The sequence below is a fragment of the Lichenostomus cassidix genome, chromosome 5, assembly GCF_008360975.1.
Source record: "Lichenostomus cassidix isolate B80296 chromosome 5, HeHo_3.0, whole genome shotgun sequence".
NCBI classification, from domain to species: domain Eukaryota; kingdom Metazoa; phylum Chordata; class Aves; order Passeriformes; family Meliphagidae; genus Lichenostomus; species Lichenostomus cassidix.
The window spans coordinates 25,507,913-25,525,121 of NC_139486.1; the positions used below are offsets into that span (position 1 = coordinate 25,507,913).

General features: G+C 38.5%; 1 protein-coding gene across 8 annotated transcripts in view; it reads right to left on the reverse strand.

Annotated features, from left to right (window-relative positions):
• NPAS3 (neuronal PAS domain protein 3) overlaps positions 1 to 17,209 on the reverse strand; it is a 603,379-nt gene that overhangs the window by 2,740 nt on the left and 583,430 nt on the right. For all 8 annotated transcript variants that reach the window (XM_085061917.1, XM_085061915.1, XM_085061916.1 and 5 more), the window contains 3 exons: positions 7,682 to 7,829; positions 4,449 to 4,564; positions 1 to 1,544 (listed from right to left, as the gene is read on the reverse strand). The exon at positions 1 to 1,544 is cut by the window's left edge and continues 2,740 nt beyond it. In XM_085061917.1, coding sequence (XP_084918043.1) covers positions 235 to 1,544; positions 4,449 to 4,564; positions 7,682 to 7,829 — 1,574 coding nt within the window. In that variant the 3' untranslated portion in view covers positions 1 to 234. The remainder of the gene's footprint in view (positions 1,545 to 4,448; positions 4,565 to 7,681; positions 7,830 to 17,209) is intronic.

Below are 17,209 nucleotides of genomic sequence, written 5' to 3' on the forward strand. Positions count from 1 at the left end.
AGAAGAAGACAAAATGGCAGGCAACTGGTACTTCGACTCTCTGAAGGCAAAAATAAAAAAATATCTTTACATTAAAGAATAAGTCAAGTTAAAGAGAAAGGGAATGAAATGGGGACCATCATATTGAGATAATAAGCTGACCTGCTCAAATTCAAAGTGCTAGAATTAAAGGTCTAAATTAAAACATAGTCTATGCCTCAGAGTATAACACTGAACACAGTATGTGGTCATATTTCAATCCTCTTTCCGTTCCAGAGTCTGTGTAGTGTGAATGCCATTGCTGTACACAGGAAATGGAAGAGTGGAAAAAAGTCCTTCGGCAGTTGTGAACACATTCCCTGCAGGCATTTGGGTCAGACTGGCCCCGCTCACAGCACTTCCAAACGGTCCCGACATATTGAGTCGGTGAACGTGATGGTAGAGCATTTCCATCGGTGTTTTAGGATCCAGCCCAAAGCTGGGGCTGTTAACATCAACAAAGTTAACAGCATGGGTGTTGGGGAGGAGGTTGCCCTGCATGGCTAAAGTAACTTCAGCTGGAGCATACCGAATAGTGCCAGTGGTGTAGACCCTCTGAGCAGCAGTGCTGGTCGCAGCAAGGGTTCCTGTTACCCTGTGAACCAAAGGAAGCACCACATTGCCTGCTTGTAACCTCTGAAGGGCTTCCAGGTCCCCAGTGTACAACAAAGAGTTGGAAGTTGTGGGACCTCCAGGATGTTTGTCCCTTGGAGATGCTGAAAGTGGGGGTGACAAAGGGTCAGAGGACACCGGAGCCAAGGCCGAGTTGGATGAGGTGCTGAACTGAGTTTTACGGCTGGCAGTATTTTCAGTCCCCGGTGGGGTGAGAACAGAGTCTGGAATGGAGACATGTAAACTACTGCTGGCTTGGGGGGAAGGGAAGTGCTCGGAGCTGGGGGGCTTGGTCATACTGTAGGGTGATTCATTCCTTGAGATTTCCCTGTTGGGTGGGTAATTCCAAATACTGCTATCATTATCAAAATTGATAGGTTCTGAGATTTCTGTTTTAATTTTGAGCACTGAGGCACTGTTTGGTGACGAGAGCAGCTGGGGCTGGTCCACCAAAGCTGAGTCAAGTCCATTTGGACTTGAGGTGCTTGACAGCCTCCTCCGGGTCATGCTGCCTCCCTTTTGCTTTTTTCTCCTCTTCTTCCTCTTCTGATGTTTGCTGGAAGACTGGGCATTTACTTCACCTGCACTGTCTGAGTCCTTGGCACTGTCGGAGGTCAGTGATTCACAGTTCTGCAACCGCAAGTCTGACTCACTCTCAACGTAGCGCTCCACCTTGATCTGCATAGAGCCAAGAGTGCCAAAACTGTCCTCAGGGGCCTTTTGATTCTCGAAGTCTGAGTTTTCAAAGCTGTCATCACTGTCCCTGCTGTCCTGATTGCTGGAGCTGTTCCCATCATCATTACAGTTCATTTCATTATCTGACTGATTTCCTGACTTTTTCCTGTCGGATTCAGGGTCTTCACTGTTTTCTGACTGGTTTCCTTTCTCATCTGACTTTGAGTTCTCATTGTCCTCTGGAGCAAAACGAAAGTGAAACAAACCATTAGCAACAGGAACACAATATTATAATCCAAGTCCAGGTTTCTACCTACCAATGAGATTGGGTTTGCTTTAAACATTTTTAGTAAAAGGCATTCTCTTCTGTAGAGCTGCATTTTTTTTTCAATGTTGTGTTGGGAGAGTTTTGATCACCATGAATGTGTCTGACTCAGGACTCAGTGCTAGTTAAAGCACTAGAAGCCTAGGCTGTATGAGTGCACATCGATTGAGGGGGTCTTTTCATCTGCTCACTGGACAAGAATCATGTTGACAGGTGTAAGCACAATGGCATTGTAGCTATGCCATCCAAAGAGGACTCACTGAACAATCCCATTATCACTGTTATGTTCTGGTGATTGTTCTTTCACATCCATGTTCTCCAACAGTGGGCAGGCATTCAGGTATAGCACTATTTACTAATGAAGATTCTAGTACTCTCATCTCATTTTCCTCTGACCATTGCCACTTTTGAAGTGGCATAGAGTCTCTGGCTGCAGTGGAATTACTGCTGATTTCCTACTGTGTGAGAGGAGAAGCAGGTCATATGTGTATAAATCTGAATGAATAAACCACTTAAAATAAATGAATAAACCAGTTTATTGTTAAAACAATTTTGTTATGTTGCTAGACTGTCTTATATTCTCCTGAAGGACAACAAATAAAAAAATACAGAAAAAATAATCAGCCAGTGAATTAAATTCTTGATTGACCCAAATCACCTAAAGACCATTGAAAATAGCACAGCTACAGCACTGAGAAGCTGTCACTCTTCTTGCCTGAATTCATTCAATTATAATTCTAGCATGGGTGAGATAAACACTCTAGCCCACTGGACTCACAGAGCCAAAGCAGCTCTGAGACTGAATATGCTCCATTATCATGCTATGTTCAAAAGGGTCATGAAAGGCTTCAGGAAACCCTGTCCTTTACAGACCAGCCAGAAGTCTTTTGTTGGCTAATAAAAGATGTTTTTCAGTCCTCACAGCCAAGTACTACCCTTTTCAATATGCTTGTTTTAGGGAACGAGGGGAAGGGCCAGTTTTCCTCTAAAGATATTGGTCACTCCTGGAGCCATGTCAATACCAAACAATTTCCCAGAAGTGCTGAGGGTGGGTTTGACAGGAAAGCTGCCTGAGCATTCAGGACACTGCACTTCACAAGTCACTTGGTGGGACTTTTGCTTGTGTCAGCAGCAGCAGAAAGACCCTTCCTTTTGAAAAATAAAACCCATGGGGGCAAAGTAGAAGACGTAAACCTCTAAATCTCATCCAGCTTTTTGTCCCACCTAGCACTGAATTTCTCCTACAATTTTTTTCTTCCTTTTCATCCAGCTTTTTGTCCCACCTAGCACTGAATTTCTCCTACAATTTTTTTCTTCCTTTTTTTGAAGATGCTTTTTTTGAGGCCACGGTTTCTAGCTGGTGAAGAGTGGTCTTAGGATGAGGTGGTCTAAAGCTGCAGTCTTTGACTGGGATTGTAACAGAGCTTGAACTTGTTGGTTTCATCCAAAATGAGGTTCCAATTTCAGGTCCTTTGGCATTTCTATTTAATTCCTTTGTAATACGCAAGCCCCTGTGTCTTCCAAGACTCCCAGACATCTTCTCAGATGTAGACATCTGTGCACCTTTGGAATGCTGTCTTGCTCTGCATCAGCTTTAGAAGTCATGAATGTACATGTACTTCTCATGTTCTCATCTGGAGAAACTTCCAGTGTATATGGGAAATGTGAACTGTTCTCCACATATGTGTCATTTGGCTATTCAGGAACAAGACAGCATAAAGGAAGCACTGGGAATGGGTGAAGAGATTCCCAATGATGGTGGTCAACAAACCTGCACGTTGACTTAAACCATCAAACCAAGCTGTCAAAGGAGAATAAATAAAAGCAGAAGGTGAAAGAGAACAGCTGTATCATATAATATAATAAATAATATAATATAATATAATATAATATAATATAATATAATATTAAGGCCTGATCCTCTTATTGCTTTTTCTTGACTTTTATCACTCTGATCCATTTTCTCCAGGCATTTTTTCATTGTTATTATAGATGTGAGAGAAAAATCGTCTATATCTATCTATCATCTATCTATCTATCTATCTATCTATCTATCTATCTAATCTATCATCTATCTATCTTGCATACTACAGCTGAGTAACATCTTTACTTCCTGTGCTACAGGAAAACACACTCCTTTCAAGGCTAGATGATTTGAACCTGTGCCTAGGTGACCACTATTAAAACTAACAGGGAATGTGTGAACCATCTGCGCACTGGATAATCTGTAGGACTAATTTACACATGGAGTTTGACAAATACACTCAGCCTTTAAGAAACAGCTGAAGGCCCAGACTTAAAGAGCTTAGAAACAAGTTCTTGAAGCCACACCTTCTAATTTAGCTTTTAACCCAAGAACACTTTCAATTTTTCCAATCTTCACTGCCCCCTAGTGAGACTCTTCAAGAATGTATTTATGTAGGGAAAAGAGTCATAAAGATTGGTAGTAGAAACCTCTCTGCAGAATGTCTGCCTACTTTGGAAAGAGAAGAACTAGAATTTTATCCGGCAGTTGCAATCCCAAGTCCTCTGCACAAGGCACAATACCTGTTCATAAGCACAACTGGGAAATAAAATATGTAGTTTGGTATTATGTAGGTAAGAATACATGTAGAAAGTGAAGAGAAATTCTGAGGAAATGGAGATACTGTGGAAATGCTAAGGTCATTAAAAGATTTTGCTGGTGCTTTTCAATTTTTTTTTTTTTTTTTTGTTATAATGGAACAATACTTGAGAAGTAAAAACATCTGGAAAACTGACCATGTGGCTCTCATGATCTGAACATCTTGTGGGTGTAAAGGCACCCCATTTTTGTTACCTGAGTTGTCCTTTGAGTCTGATTCAGAGTCAGAGGTCTCCGAGGATTCTGAGGTTTTCTCTGGAAGATGAGGAAGTTGTGCAATATCCATTGGAGTGTCCTTGTACTCTGGGTTACTGAAGAGGACACAGCAAATATAAATGCAATTGGATGATTTGCAGTTTCATGATTTTTTTCCTCTTTTCATATTAAAGTTCAGAAACAAAGAACATAAATAGGAAGAATAGTAGAGTAAACACAGAAACATATATTTTTGGCTCCTCAGAGCTTCACAGCAGGAATTTTGTGAAGGTTTATTTTAATACTGCAGTCAAATGCTTTTATTGACCAGGCACTAAACCTTGTTTGATTCTAGTGAAGTTTTAGAGCTATCGAAGCATTCTTACTGAAGTGGGACATCATGGCTTGTGCAATATCTAGCAGTTAAGCTACAACTTGTAATCATCCAACAACAAAATATCCCGATTTTGATCCGATTACTGTGCCTGGGAGGACAGAGAGAGTGTTTTAAGTTTTCCAATCTGTTTCTCTCCCACTGGCAATGTCTATTAGAGCTATCTCTGTAACAATATTCGCTATCAACCTTGCCAGAGCCCTTTCAATACCTGTTTTTCTCAACATTCCAGTTTTCCACACTTTAATCAAGCATACCATACATAAAGTTATTAATACAGTGGTCAGCTAGCACTAAAGAAAGTTCCCACTGCTCCAAAGAATCTGGCTAAAAATTAGGTAAAAAGGTTATATACTTTTGAAACACTGCACACATGCATCCACGTCAGCAAGAAACCAAAAACAACCTCTCTAACTATATGACAGATGCACATGTGCATGTTAAGATGCATATGTTAGGGATAAAGAACTGTCAACACACCCATTATAATCATATCTTCATCTGCTCATGTGGTGCTCACCTGTGACTTGTTAGCAATGAACATGACTGCAATCTAAAAAAGCTACACTGACAGAGAAATGGAAAAAAAACCACAACACTATGCTTTTGCTTGGTTTGTACCTTTTAAAATGTGCTACTTGCCTAAATCCATGCAAAGGCAGGGGAACAGACATAGCTAGACATAAGTGGCATAGGAATATTAAAAATAACAAAGTCTTTAATAATTTTTGAATTGGTGAGCATTTCCATGCAGTTCAAATTCAAGTCTGGTGATAGAGCACAAAATCCACAGTTCTGCACAGAAAAATATGAGGCAGCACTGGGGGTGTGCCTGACACACTATTGCAATGACTGTGTGCTCATATTCAGCCTCTTAGAGTGTACTGTGAAAACTCAGAGTTCACACAGTTCACATTGAAATGCCATCTTATGATTATCATCTTTATGGCTTTGTCCTGACAAAGTGACTTTATTCTGTTGCATCCCAGGGCAGTCCCAAATTTGCCCCCTCCAAGCAAAAGACGTTTGAGGGCTTTCACACTGTGGATAACAAGTTGCTAGAACAAGAACAGCATTAATCCTCCCTGTCACTGTAATTAGTCTATCCTTTTACAGACAGCTGAATCATACTTTCTAATGCATGGAAATATACACAGACCAGTACTCTTGCTAAGGGTAGACCTCATTATGCCTTGATCTGTCATTAAAATATTATTTGGACATTTGGATCTTTCGTGGATTCCAGTACTAGGAGAAATCTATATTAAAAATACAAATTCAGTGAAGATGTTAATATTTTTGTAACAGACTGGTGAATGGAATAGCAGAAAAATCAGGTTCTGGGAGGAGACCTGGGGAAGACCACACTGGTTTTCTTTTCTTGTGAGGTATATTCTGTTTGTAGAGAAAAGTTTGTGGATTAGGTTCACCCATTGTCTGGAAAGCAGCAAAGGAGACAGAGGCAGCTGTTCATATTTCTTATGGATCACTTTTACAGCTAGAGCTGGAAATATGAGAACATTTCTGGGCATTTTGAAGCCCTGTTAAGGACTGGGTCAGTGAAGCTGTACTGCCAGTTCAGAATTGTCAGCCTTAGGCTGACCTCTTGAAATGCTGCATTCTGTCCCACACTTGCAAAAAATAGACACAAAAGTATCAGGGTAAGGATGCATTCAAAAAAGTCTGTGTTCCATCATATCAGGCCAGAAACATGCAAGTCCCAGAGAAAACTCCACTGCTGTGGAAAGTTTCCCACAGTACCCCTTCACTGCTCTCCTGCCAAGGGTTTCTTCCTTCTCTTCCCCAAAAGGGGAATCAAAAGCATTTCAACATGCAGGTTTAGGCAGGCACAGTCTCTTCAGGGCTTACTGGACTTGGCATAATAAGTCACAATCTAACCCCTAGACATCACTTTGAACTCTCATGGCATCAAAGGGAATGTAACAAACCATGACAAGCAACTTAAAAGGAGAACAGGCCAGAAAATGACAATTGCATTTCATGACAATCTCAGGGTTTCAAATTTTGTTTGTTTGTTTGTTCTGCTTTAGAATGAAACAGAAAATCTCCCAATCTTATTGAACATTTTCACAAAACAGAATGTGTTGAAAGGTATTTTCAGATGAGAAAGGTCAGGTTTATAATTCACTGTTTCTCAGTGACTGTTGGTTTTCCCTTAAGCTCTGAAACCAGTCCTTTAAAAATAGTTTGGTAAAACAGAATTTCTCAGGAAACAGCCTTTCATTCAAGCCATTACTACTATTTCTGTTTAAAATAGTTCTAATAGCTTAAAATAGTACTCAATAGCAGTTTTATTTTTAAATCCTGTTTTGAATTTTTCAGTGTGAATATTATCTGATGCTTATAGGAGCAACAAAGTAGTCTGAGGATTTTGCCCTGAGCAAGTTCCTCCCTCTGGAGTGAAATGGCAAATGCTGTTCAGAGATAACTTTTTTTTTGGTATACCAGCAGTTTAATTTCTGCATTTTTAATATCCAAATAAAACAGTGCCAAACACTCCACACCAGATTTTATAACACAGTGACTGAAAGTTGGTGTGGATAATTTTTATCTTTAAGCTCAGGTTGAGTAGATTTAAGACATGCAGTAAAATGGTGGAGGGTTTGTTTCAAGCATAAGGCAGCATAATAATTCAAGAATATTCTAGTGTGCTGAGATACGACAGATGCCTCAAAAGATATAACAAGATGGCACAGTTTTTGAGGTCCTTCTTCTTAACATTCTCTAGTAGGTGGTTGTTTTTTCCCTAGACCTCTCACCAACAGAGACAAGCAATAGAGACAGCAGTTCAAGCAAGAAGAGTGACTGGAAAACCTACCTAAGAAGGTAATTAACCCAAATGATATTCTTCTCACTTGCGTTCTTGGCGTTGACAGCTATGGTAGCACTAGACTGTATCCAGATGTAACCTCCGTTCTTCTGCATCCAGCGGTAATACTTTGTTACACACTGACCCTTGTTCAGCACTGGCGGGAAAAGACAAACAAAACAGAAGCAAGACATAGTACATGTTAGAATTGTGGGAAAATAGTCTTCATTGTACTGTTTGCCACAAGAATAAGCAGAAGATACTTGGCTTCCTCTGGATTTAATGCCAGTGAGATGACAAACAGGACCTGAAGTTCAGTATAACTAGCTACATGTTTTACAAGTTTTAAAGTATAATTTCAATCGGCTTTTGGAAACTCCAGTGGAAGAAGGAAAGTAAAAAAAACCTACAAATCTCTATGGTTCACAGAATACTTATTGCTGTGTGGACATTTCCAATGCACTCAATGTCAAGCTGTAAAAAGAGAAAAGGAAAAAAAGAGGCAAATTTATATGTGATTTATTCATAGCTCCTAGGTAGACCTCTTTGAGATTCTGGATATTTGAAAGGTTTGGGAAGATACTCTACCCCTGCTGCTTTGATCATTTCTCCTTATTGCAGGCGATATCAACCACTGAACTTATACATCTGTTTCTTTGATCTTGTCAAACAGAATTTACAGTTCTCAGATGAACCAAATCTCCACTGGTCAGTGGGGGAAAAGTCTTTGGAGAATTTACTTTCTACCAGAGCAAAGTAAATCCACCAACAGGCTGAGGAAGAGGCCTAAGGGAGGCACAGAATGGCTTGGCTAGAGCCAAAGAGTGACAGCTCTCTCCAATGTTTAAAATATACTAGGAAACAGAGAAAGAAGTAAAAGCAATCAGTAATGTGAACCGGTCCTATTAAATGCTCACAGCAAGATGGCTTAAAAATGCAGATGTTTAAAGTAATACTTCAGCCAAAATATTGCCAGGTTGAAACGGATTTGTTTTGTATCAGATTCTTCAGTGTCAGGAGAAGGGAATGAAATGCAAATCTTTCAGTGGAAGGGAGCAGCGTGGTTTTATAAAACCCGTAAACTACACAGAATCTGGGCTCGGTTGTTGCTGGAGCCCTTTCCCTCCTGCATTGCTCACCATCCCCGCAAAGCTGTGTGCACTAGAGGGCAGTGTGCCTTCACATTCACCGCCTGCTTTTGTCATGTCCTTGTCTCCGTCTGCTAAAATGAAAAACCTCTAACTGCTGTAATAAATTTGGCTAAATTAGCTGCTAAATGGTTATCTCAAGTAATATGTATTTGCATTAATCATCTTGCTCTAAACCAGAACAAGCCAGAGTCCTAAAGACGTAGTAAATTCATATTGTCCATTTAATTACGGCTAATAAGTGCTTCATATACAATAGTTTCATGAAGTACATTTTCTTTTTTTTTCTTCTTTTTTTTTTTCTTTTCTTTTTTTTTTTTTTGTAGAGGGAAAAGAAAAAAGTCACTTTGGCAGAGAATAAGTATTTAAGGCAGTTAAAGTTCCTACCATAAATGTGACAAATGATACTTTGGGGCTTTCAAGTTAACCAAATGTCTATACCCCTAATTATATATATGGATGTATCTATATCTAAATCTGCGTACAGCAGATATCTACAGAAAAAGATGTTTACAAAGGCAGCCATACAAACAGTGATGTTTCCTTACCTTGGAGATATCCCCCAGTCCCCACTGCAATTTTTCAACTACCAGAGAAAAATATGCATGTAAAGTAGTGCCATGTAAAGTGAATGTGAAGTGCAAGTTATGTTCAGCTCTAATATAAACAAATATTTGTATCTGGGTCTTGTTGTTTTTCAGCAGCCTCTAGTGAACTAGGTTTGTTTCTAGCAGACACTGATATTTCCCTAAATTTTTACTTTTGTATTCCAGGCTCTAAATATTTTACTATGATAATTCATTGGCTTCAAAACCTCATTATACAGCAGAATAAAAATAAAATATGAACAACTGACTATCCAGCATTTCTGTCAAACCAGTGTGGTAAGCCACTTTAGAAAACAATCTCACATAAATTAGCCCAACTTTATCAGTTACGAAGAATAGGGGGAAGAAAGCACTGCTGTAAGTTTTGATTATGGTAGACATTTCCATTTCAGTAAAATAGGACATTCAGAATACTCTGCTTACAGCTGAGTGTAAAAACTGATGTGCACCCAAGTCTGGAGTGATACTACCTCTCTCCTGGAAACACAAATACCCACAGTTGTGTGCAGGAACTAGTAAAATCTGTCTTCACTTGCACCTACTAAATGCACTATTGTCTTCCTTGGAACTGTTTTTATCTGGCGATGCAGATGCCAAAGGATGACTGTTGACATACACATTTGAAAATCAAAGTACCAGGTGAGTCGCTGGCCATGGCTGAAGGGCACACTACAGTTCTGCGTAGTGATAGCTATACTGACCCAGATTCTCCAGCTCTTTTGGTCATCCTAGACAAGCCCTTCATCCTAGACAAGTCCTTCATCCTTCAGTAGCTTTTATATTTGTTGTTGCACCACTGGAAAAGTCTGTGTCAAGGACTGAACAGAGCATTCATTTCAGAACTACGGAAAAGAGGAAAAGGTGCTTGTTTCTCAAGAATGAGAATTCAGTGCATCAGAGCTATGTACAAATCATCCACACTCAGAGTTCAGGCTCCCAAGTACAAAGAATACTTCCAAAGAGGGTCTGAAATACTGTATTAAAAATAAGCTTTTCATGAAGTTCATCTAACTGCAAATATCCACTCTATTTTTGGCCAGCTCAGGTATATTAGCAGATACACAGACTTTTCCTTCCTGCTTCCTTCCTGTCTGAAGCACATTTCATAGAAGAGATTTGTGGACCAAGCTCTGTAGGAAGTCCCACGATTCAATATAAAAATTCTCTCTATAAAGAGACTCTTTGGCAGGCAAGCTGCACTGTGCTGCTAAATCTGGTTCTTACTTCCCTTGAGAGTGCACTAAGCACCCCCAAGTCAGTTCTGAAAATTCACAGGCTATGTTGGAAAGAAATTTCTCAATGTGATGAAAGAAAATAATGAAAAAAAATTGAAATGTTTCCTAATTTACAGTATTTTTTGACTGCTGGCATTGCCAACATGCAACTTAGAAATTATATGAGAATTGTGAGGCAAAAAAAGCAATTAGAAGGAGGCATCAGGGAGGGAAATCTATCCAGTTTATTGATAATATAGTGTTAGTGAGTAAAGTCCAGTTTAATTTTAAAGATCTTCAGTTTGCAGGTACACAGAGTCCATTAATAAAGTTACTGATTTGAGAAGAAATGAAAGCAAAGAATCACTCCTCTCTAAGCTCTGATTGTGAAGTTATGTTTTGTAACTAGCAACAGACAACACATTTCAGTTTAGCATAAACTTCTGAAAATATAATGCCATGTAGATTACATCCTGAAAGTTTTCATCCCTCACTCACTGAGCAGTACAAATAATTTTATATTTCTATTTGTGTTATACATGGAGTACCCAGTCTGGCAGACAAGGTGAGACTTGTGACTGCATTGGCGGGATGGCTCACATAATGGGATTATGCAGGATTGGGTTATATAATTTTAGATATGTATACACACACACACACTCACACAGACACACACACACATATACATAAACCCCTTAATCAAAGGGACTAACTAAGGGTTAATGTTTTAAAATTGTTGACCTTTATGTCAGCTGCACAGATATGTTCCCTAAAATGGTGGATGCTAAACCTGATTAAACATTGCTGAAATGTTACCTAGTTCCTCAATTTGAATTCAGTGGTTAGCATGCAAGAAGTGCACAGTATGTCATGCTAAGAACTAAAAAAACCCTCACTTATTTCTCAAAGTATGAATATATTGCTGTGTACACAGTTCCCAACAGAGGGATTTCAGTTTTCCTTGGTAGCTTTGTGCACAGCAATATTCTTGTAGTGGTGGAATGAAGGAGGGGTAAAAAGAAGAAATAGTCAGTGTTCTTTGCAGGAACCTATTTCTGTTAGAAAATTAAAATAAATCAGTACAAGTTTGTCTTCAGAAATATGGTTACAAAAAGAAAAAGAACATAGTTTCTTCCTGTAAGGCTGTTCTGAGAAATCAAAGCCAAAGCTTCTAAATAGTGAGTTGTGTTTTAAAAGAAGGAAGTAGCTTAATTCAGTTTGAAGAGGAGATGAAGAAATTGTGTATCAAAAGCAGTCTTTTAGCAAAGGCTCTTACAAAAGGACATTTTACTCGTGTGCATATGCATTTAAAAGCTACACTATATTGCGTATTCAGGTAAGTATTGAGTAAATAGGAAATGATGAGATCATCTTACATATTCACACAGCTTCACAAAGAGGCTCTTTATAATTGGTGAAAATATTGAGGTTACATCTGCTGTGCTATTCACCCTTCTCCTTGAAATACCTTTATCAATGACTGGATGGTATTGATACTGAACTCCTCTCGTGATAAACTTATAAGAATATTCTTAATTTACTGCATGAGGATGAAATTGCCATACTTAACACTACAGTCGGATACTTAGCTGCAGCCACAAGTACTCTTTCTACATTCACAAAACTGGCAGACGAAACATGAAAAGGAATACTGACTCTTTAATCTCCACTTCTCCACCTAAGGCCCAAGGCAAGCTGACAGGGTAACTTCGTTCTGGAAACAGAGGGGTTTTTATTTTTTTTAATTCTGGATTACTTTTTCTTCTGCTTTTGAAAACTGTGGGCTATAGGGGAATGAACCTGGCATAGACTTAAAACAAGAACAAGTTTCTTTATCTGAAAAGTTACAGTCCTTGATGCTTACAGGAAGGTCATTTTCAAAACCCACAGGAAAAATCGCATCACAGCCAGAAAGAGTGCATTAAGTGCCTTATTTGCTTGTAACAGAGACAGTTTTCCATTTATAACAGCTCCGAGGATCAAGTGAGTCTTTGATGTTGTAAGGACTTTCCTATAGATTTTGCAATTAGTGAGCTAGATGTTTTAAATACTAGGTATCCAAAATTGGATTTTAGCAATGAAAAATATTTAGCAATGTTAAATGATGCTTGCTACAGAATTAGGAGCTAGATGAGAGGAGACTTACAGACATTTGGTGAGGAATCACACGTCAACTATGCAATTCTCCACAAACGCTTCTATTTTGGGTCTGCTGCATGGGCTAGAGTGAGGAGAAGGGGACTGAAGCCTGGACAGTGTGCCAATGCATTGTCTACAGGCCAGGCCAAAAGCAAGGCCTTCACAGCAGATTGCTCGGTGAAGAATGCCACCTTCCCATCACAGCAGTCCCCACGGGTCACACTGCTCTACCTCTCTTCATTGCATACAGTTCCTTACCAGCCCTGTCTGATTTACTCTATCTCAACAGAATTCTTTTAAGAAAAATACTAAGATGATAACTGTTTTAAGAAAATGCTGGTTCTGTGAGGCTGTAGAAAACGGCATTTTACTCATAGCATATGACAGGTGAAAGCTCTGAGTGCAGGACAGATGACATCTTTTTTAGGATAGGGTAGAATATAATCTATTTTTGTCAATACCACTGACTGAGACCTGGCTGCTACTGTGATATGAATATCAGACAGTAATAGTTGCTGATTTACAAACATAAATTCATCTTTTCATACCTTAAGGAAGTAGCAGATCAGCTTCATGAAAGAAAACTGTAGCTCACTGATATTCAAACTCCCACCTAGCCTCTCCATTCACATGGGATATTCTTTTAAGCATCTACAGTCAGTCTAAAAATGCTAAGTACAGCAAACAATTCATTGCTTATTTTGCAATATGAATTACTGTTTAATCTTCCAGTGTAGGAGTGTTACATACATAAATATGTGATAAATTAGGCAAAACTAAGTATCCTCACAGAAAAAAAAAATTAGAGTCTTAATCAAGCATTTAGAAAAATTTGAAGATTTAAGAATGTTTAAAAACTAAGCAATACTTTTCCTGCCTCTTTGCATAAAAACAAATGTTAAAAGAAGTCTGAGTCAAACTGTTAAAAAAGGTGGATTCATATTAGGATCAAAGTTTGTAGCTTGCCAAATACAGCGAGGAAAGCCTTGTATACTGCATGTGCGAATTATCTCAGATTAGGACTAGGAAGATGTTTCATTTAAAATCAACCTATGTTCTTAGTTTACATGACATCAGTTCACAACAGTAGTGCAAATTTATTAAAACTCAGCAAACCCACAAAAAATAATGTTTCCCAGCGCTGTGGCAATCATCATCCCCTACTTGAACATCAGAGACACTTTTCCTCCCTTCTCCTTTTTGTGATTATTCTAACACCATTTTGCCATGGCCCAACATTTGAAATTACAACTTTATAATTACGCATAACCATGAATATTAACAAGACTATATAGTTCTAGGTAGGATGTTTATTTAAAAACATTCTGTAGGTATTGATCCAATGTGATGCAATGTATTACTAGATGCACTATTCAATGGAAGCTTATGGCATGCATATGAGAAAACTTTTCTGTGGGTTCTATAGATAAAATTGACATAAACAAACTAACTATATGTTTACTTTATGACAGACTGGATTGAAAAATGAACAGTAGATTTTTCTACCTAGGATTCTCTAGTTTTTCTTCTCTCTTTCTTAACTTTTTCTTTCCCTCATGATTTGTCTCTCTCCCCATGACTTCAATCCTGCCATAAAGTGATTTTCTTCTGCTAATATTGAAACGGTCGTTTAGAAACCCAAGCCTGCTTTGAACAGCAACTTCAGACAGAACTTCCATTATCATTAATGAACTCTCTGTTCAAACTGTAGGGGAAAATGAAATCCCAGATCCAAATTTTGCCCGTAGCTACTAAAACTCAACATCAGAGGAGAAATTTGGCCCTGCTTACTCAAGAAACTTAAATCTGTCCTCCATCTTTCTACTGACGTTAATGTCCATCATACGACAACCTATGTAAGATTAATGACTTTAGAATATAACCCTTTCCATGCCAAATGTATCCACAGACTATACAAAACTACATCTCCTAAAAATAGGAAAAGAGACTGAAGATTCATAGAAGCAGATTGGCAGCAATATTAATTTTATGTTTGAACTACCTAGGTTAAAGATGGTATCTTTCAAGGGACAGGATCCCTTTAAAGAAGCTTTCCTTTCTGGGATAAGAGTCCCTGTTTGGGTGCTTGGGCTGAGTGCAGTGAGGGGTTTCCTCAGCCTAATTTCTAGAGGAAAAGCATCCAGAGCACAGTATCATGAGGATATGGCTCAACTGAATGTTCAAACTCCCTCTAACCATCACAAAGATTCATCACCATCTCATATCTGACAGCAGGCATTTTTGAAGTATACTGTCCCTTTATAGCAGACGACTTCTAAAAAGTGAAAACAAAACAAGGATTTCCTCCTTTGTACACAAGCCTTGAAAAGATAGCTTAATGCTAACACCCCCCTGCCCCTGGCCCCAAACAAATTGTAAAATAAAAATAAAAGAATTTTCGAATAATTATGTGTCTTGTGGTCTCAGAAGCAATACTTAGGAACCTGTGGACATTTGGTTAGAAGGCTTCAGGTGTTTTGAAGGGCATTCCCAAAAGCCCACTGAGTCGAAGTCCTGTACCAGCCCAACTCGCTTCATAAATTATCAGGCATCAAAACCATGGACCCAGCACTGGCCACATAACACGTGGATGGGAAAGCCTCAGGTGATTTAAGCAGGTTCTTTCAAACAAGTGCTAATAAGACCTATTGCCACACCGTCACACATTTGATGTGCTACACAGTTTACTGATACTGTTTGCGTATCCTTACCGCTTTGAAAACTGTCTCCCTCAGAAACACAAGGTCAGCTGTCCAGACCTTTGAATAAGAAAAAAGAAGAGAAATAGCCCACAGCACCAACAGGTTTCTAAAACCCTGGAAAGGTCTGCAACATTTTCATCATACCTTCATAGTGACATTTTAGGATGGGGTATTTCACAGCCTAATAAACTACAAACAAAATCCTTAATCTATCCTTGGATTTTCAGTGGGGCAACACACTTTCTGATTTAGGCTACAAGATGATGGAAACTTCTGGTCTCAGTAATCTTGGAGAGAATGTCAGCAATGAAGGTAGAAAGATATGTGACTGAAGTCCTTCTGTCTTTTTTAAAAATGCCATATACTTACATCCTCTAGCAAAAGGCACAGAAATAGTTTGGTGGAGAGAATGAAGGTGAAGCTATTGGATGTGTACAATAATATCTTTTATTCCCATGGCTTTGCAATTTAACATATGCTTCTGAAATTTACCACATTATCTTACCACATTTTGATAAGAACATGATCAAAATATAAATTCATCTTTGGGTTGAAAATTTTGAGCACAAGAAGACTTAAAAAAAATTACAGAAAATTATTAGCAAAGAAACTGAGAAGCACAGAGGTTACCAGAAGAAGTCAGAGCTCAACCTTTATAACCCCTTAATGCAGCAGCAGTATTTATACAGCTGGTATTATGTACACTTTTAAGGTGAAAATAGGGGATTTTAGGTGCAAATTTCAACTGAATATGAGCTATGGAGGACACAATTGAAAGCCTACAAACAGAAATAGGAATATACTAAACCAGTATTGCATTAGATTTAATTTGAAGATGAGATAGCATCAGGAATTAAGGTAAAGGGGTTTTGATGCAAACTATCTGAGGCATCTTGCAAAGTAACTGTATCTAGCTAAGCTACAGAAGGCATAATTCTGCAACTAGGTTTAGCAGCTAACAATTAAAATAGCTTAATCTATGTAGAGTTTTCTGGTTTGTTTACTGTCCAAAAGATGCTTCTGATAAGCACTTATCTACTTTACATTTAGAAAACATTTGTCCAATAGAACAAAATTTGCATTTGAAAAACTGAGGCACAAAATACCACAAAGATTAGAAATTTCTTGAGATTAAAAATTATTTCTGAGTATTTTTGTGGTTAATGGATAATTAAAACACCAAATATTACAATAGTAACAACTGTCCTGCACACACAAGAATGTAAGGAATGAGCCAGCCATGAGTTAATAGTGTATAAAGCAAGGGTACAAGGGACACATAATTGCCTGTGGTAGACTGTTTCCTCCCTTATAAAGAACCTGGATTTTTTTTAAAAAAAGAGATGAAATTAAGCTAGACAGACCAATATCTCATGTAACCCAAAAAAGAATTTGCAGGAGCAAACACAACAACTTCAAGATTTCAAAACATGGCTAAAAGACTTGACAAATACACACTCTTGGGTAGGTGTACATCTCTTAAGATTCATTAGAAGTGAAAAACAAACACGAGGCATGTGCCAAAACCAAAGTCCATGATCCTTTCTTTGTCTTGTATGAAAAGAAAAGAATATTTTCTTTACATGCTTCCATTTTGTCCAGTTTCTTATCTCCTGTTTCCTCATCTTGCTCTGTCACTACTATCTCCAGTCAAAAGGACTTAAGGGTTCCAGTGTCCAACACAGAAATCTTTGCAGGCCCATGCTATGGACAGAGGTGGTCAGAC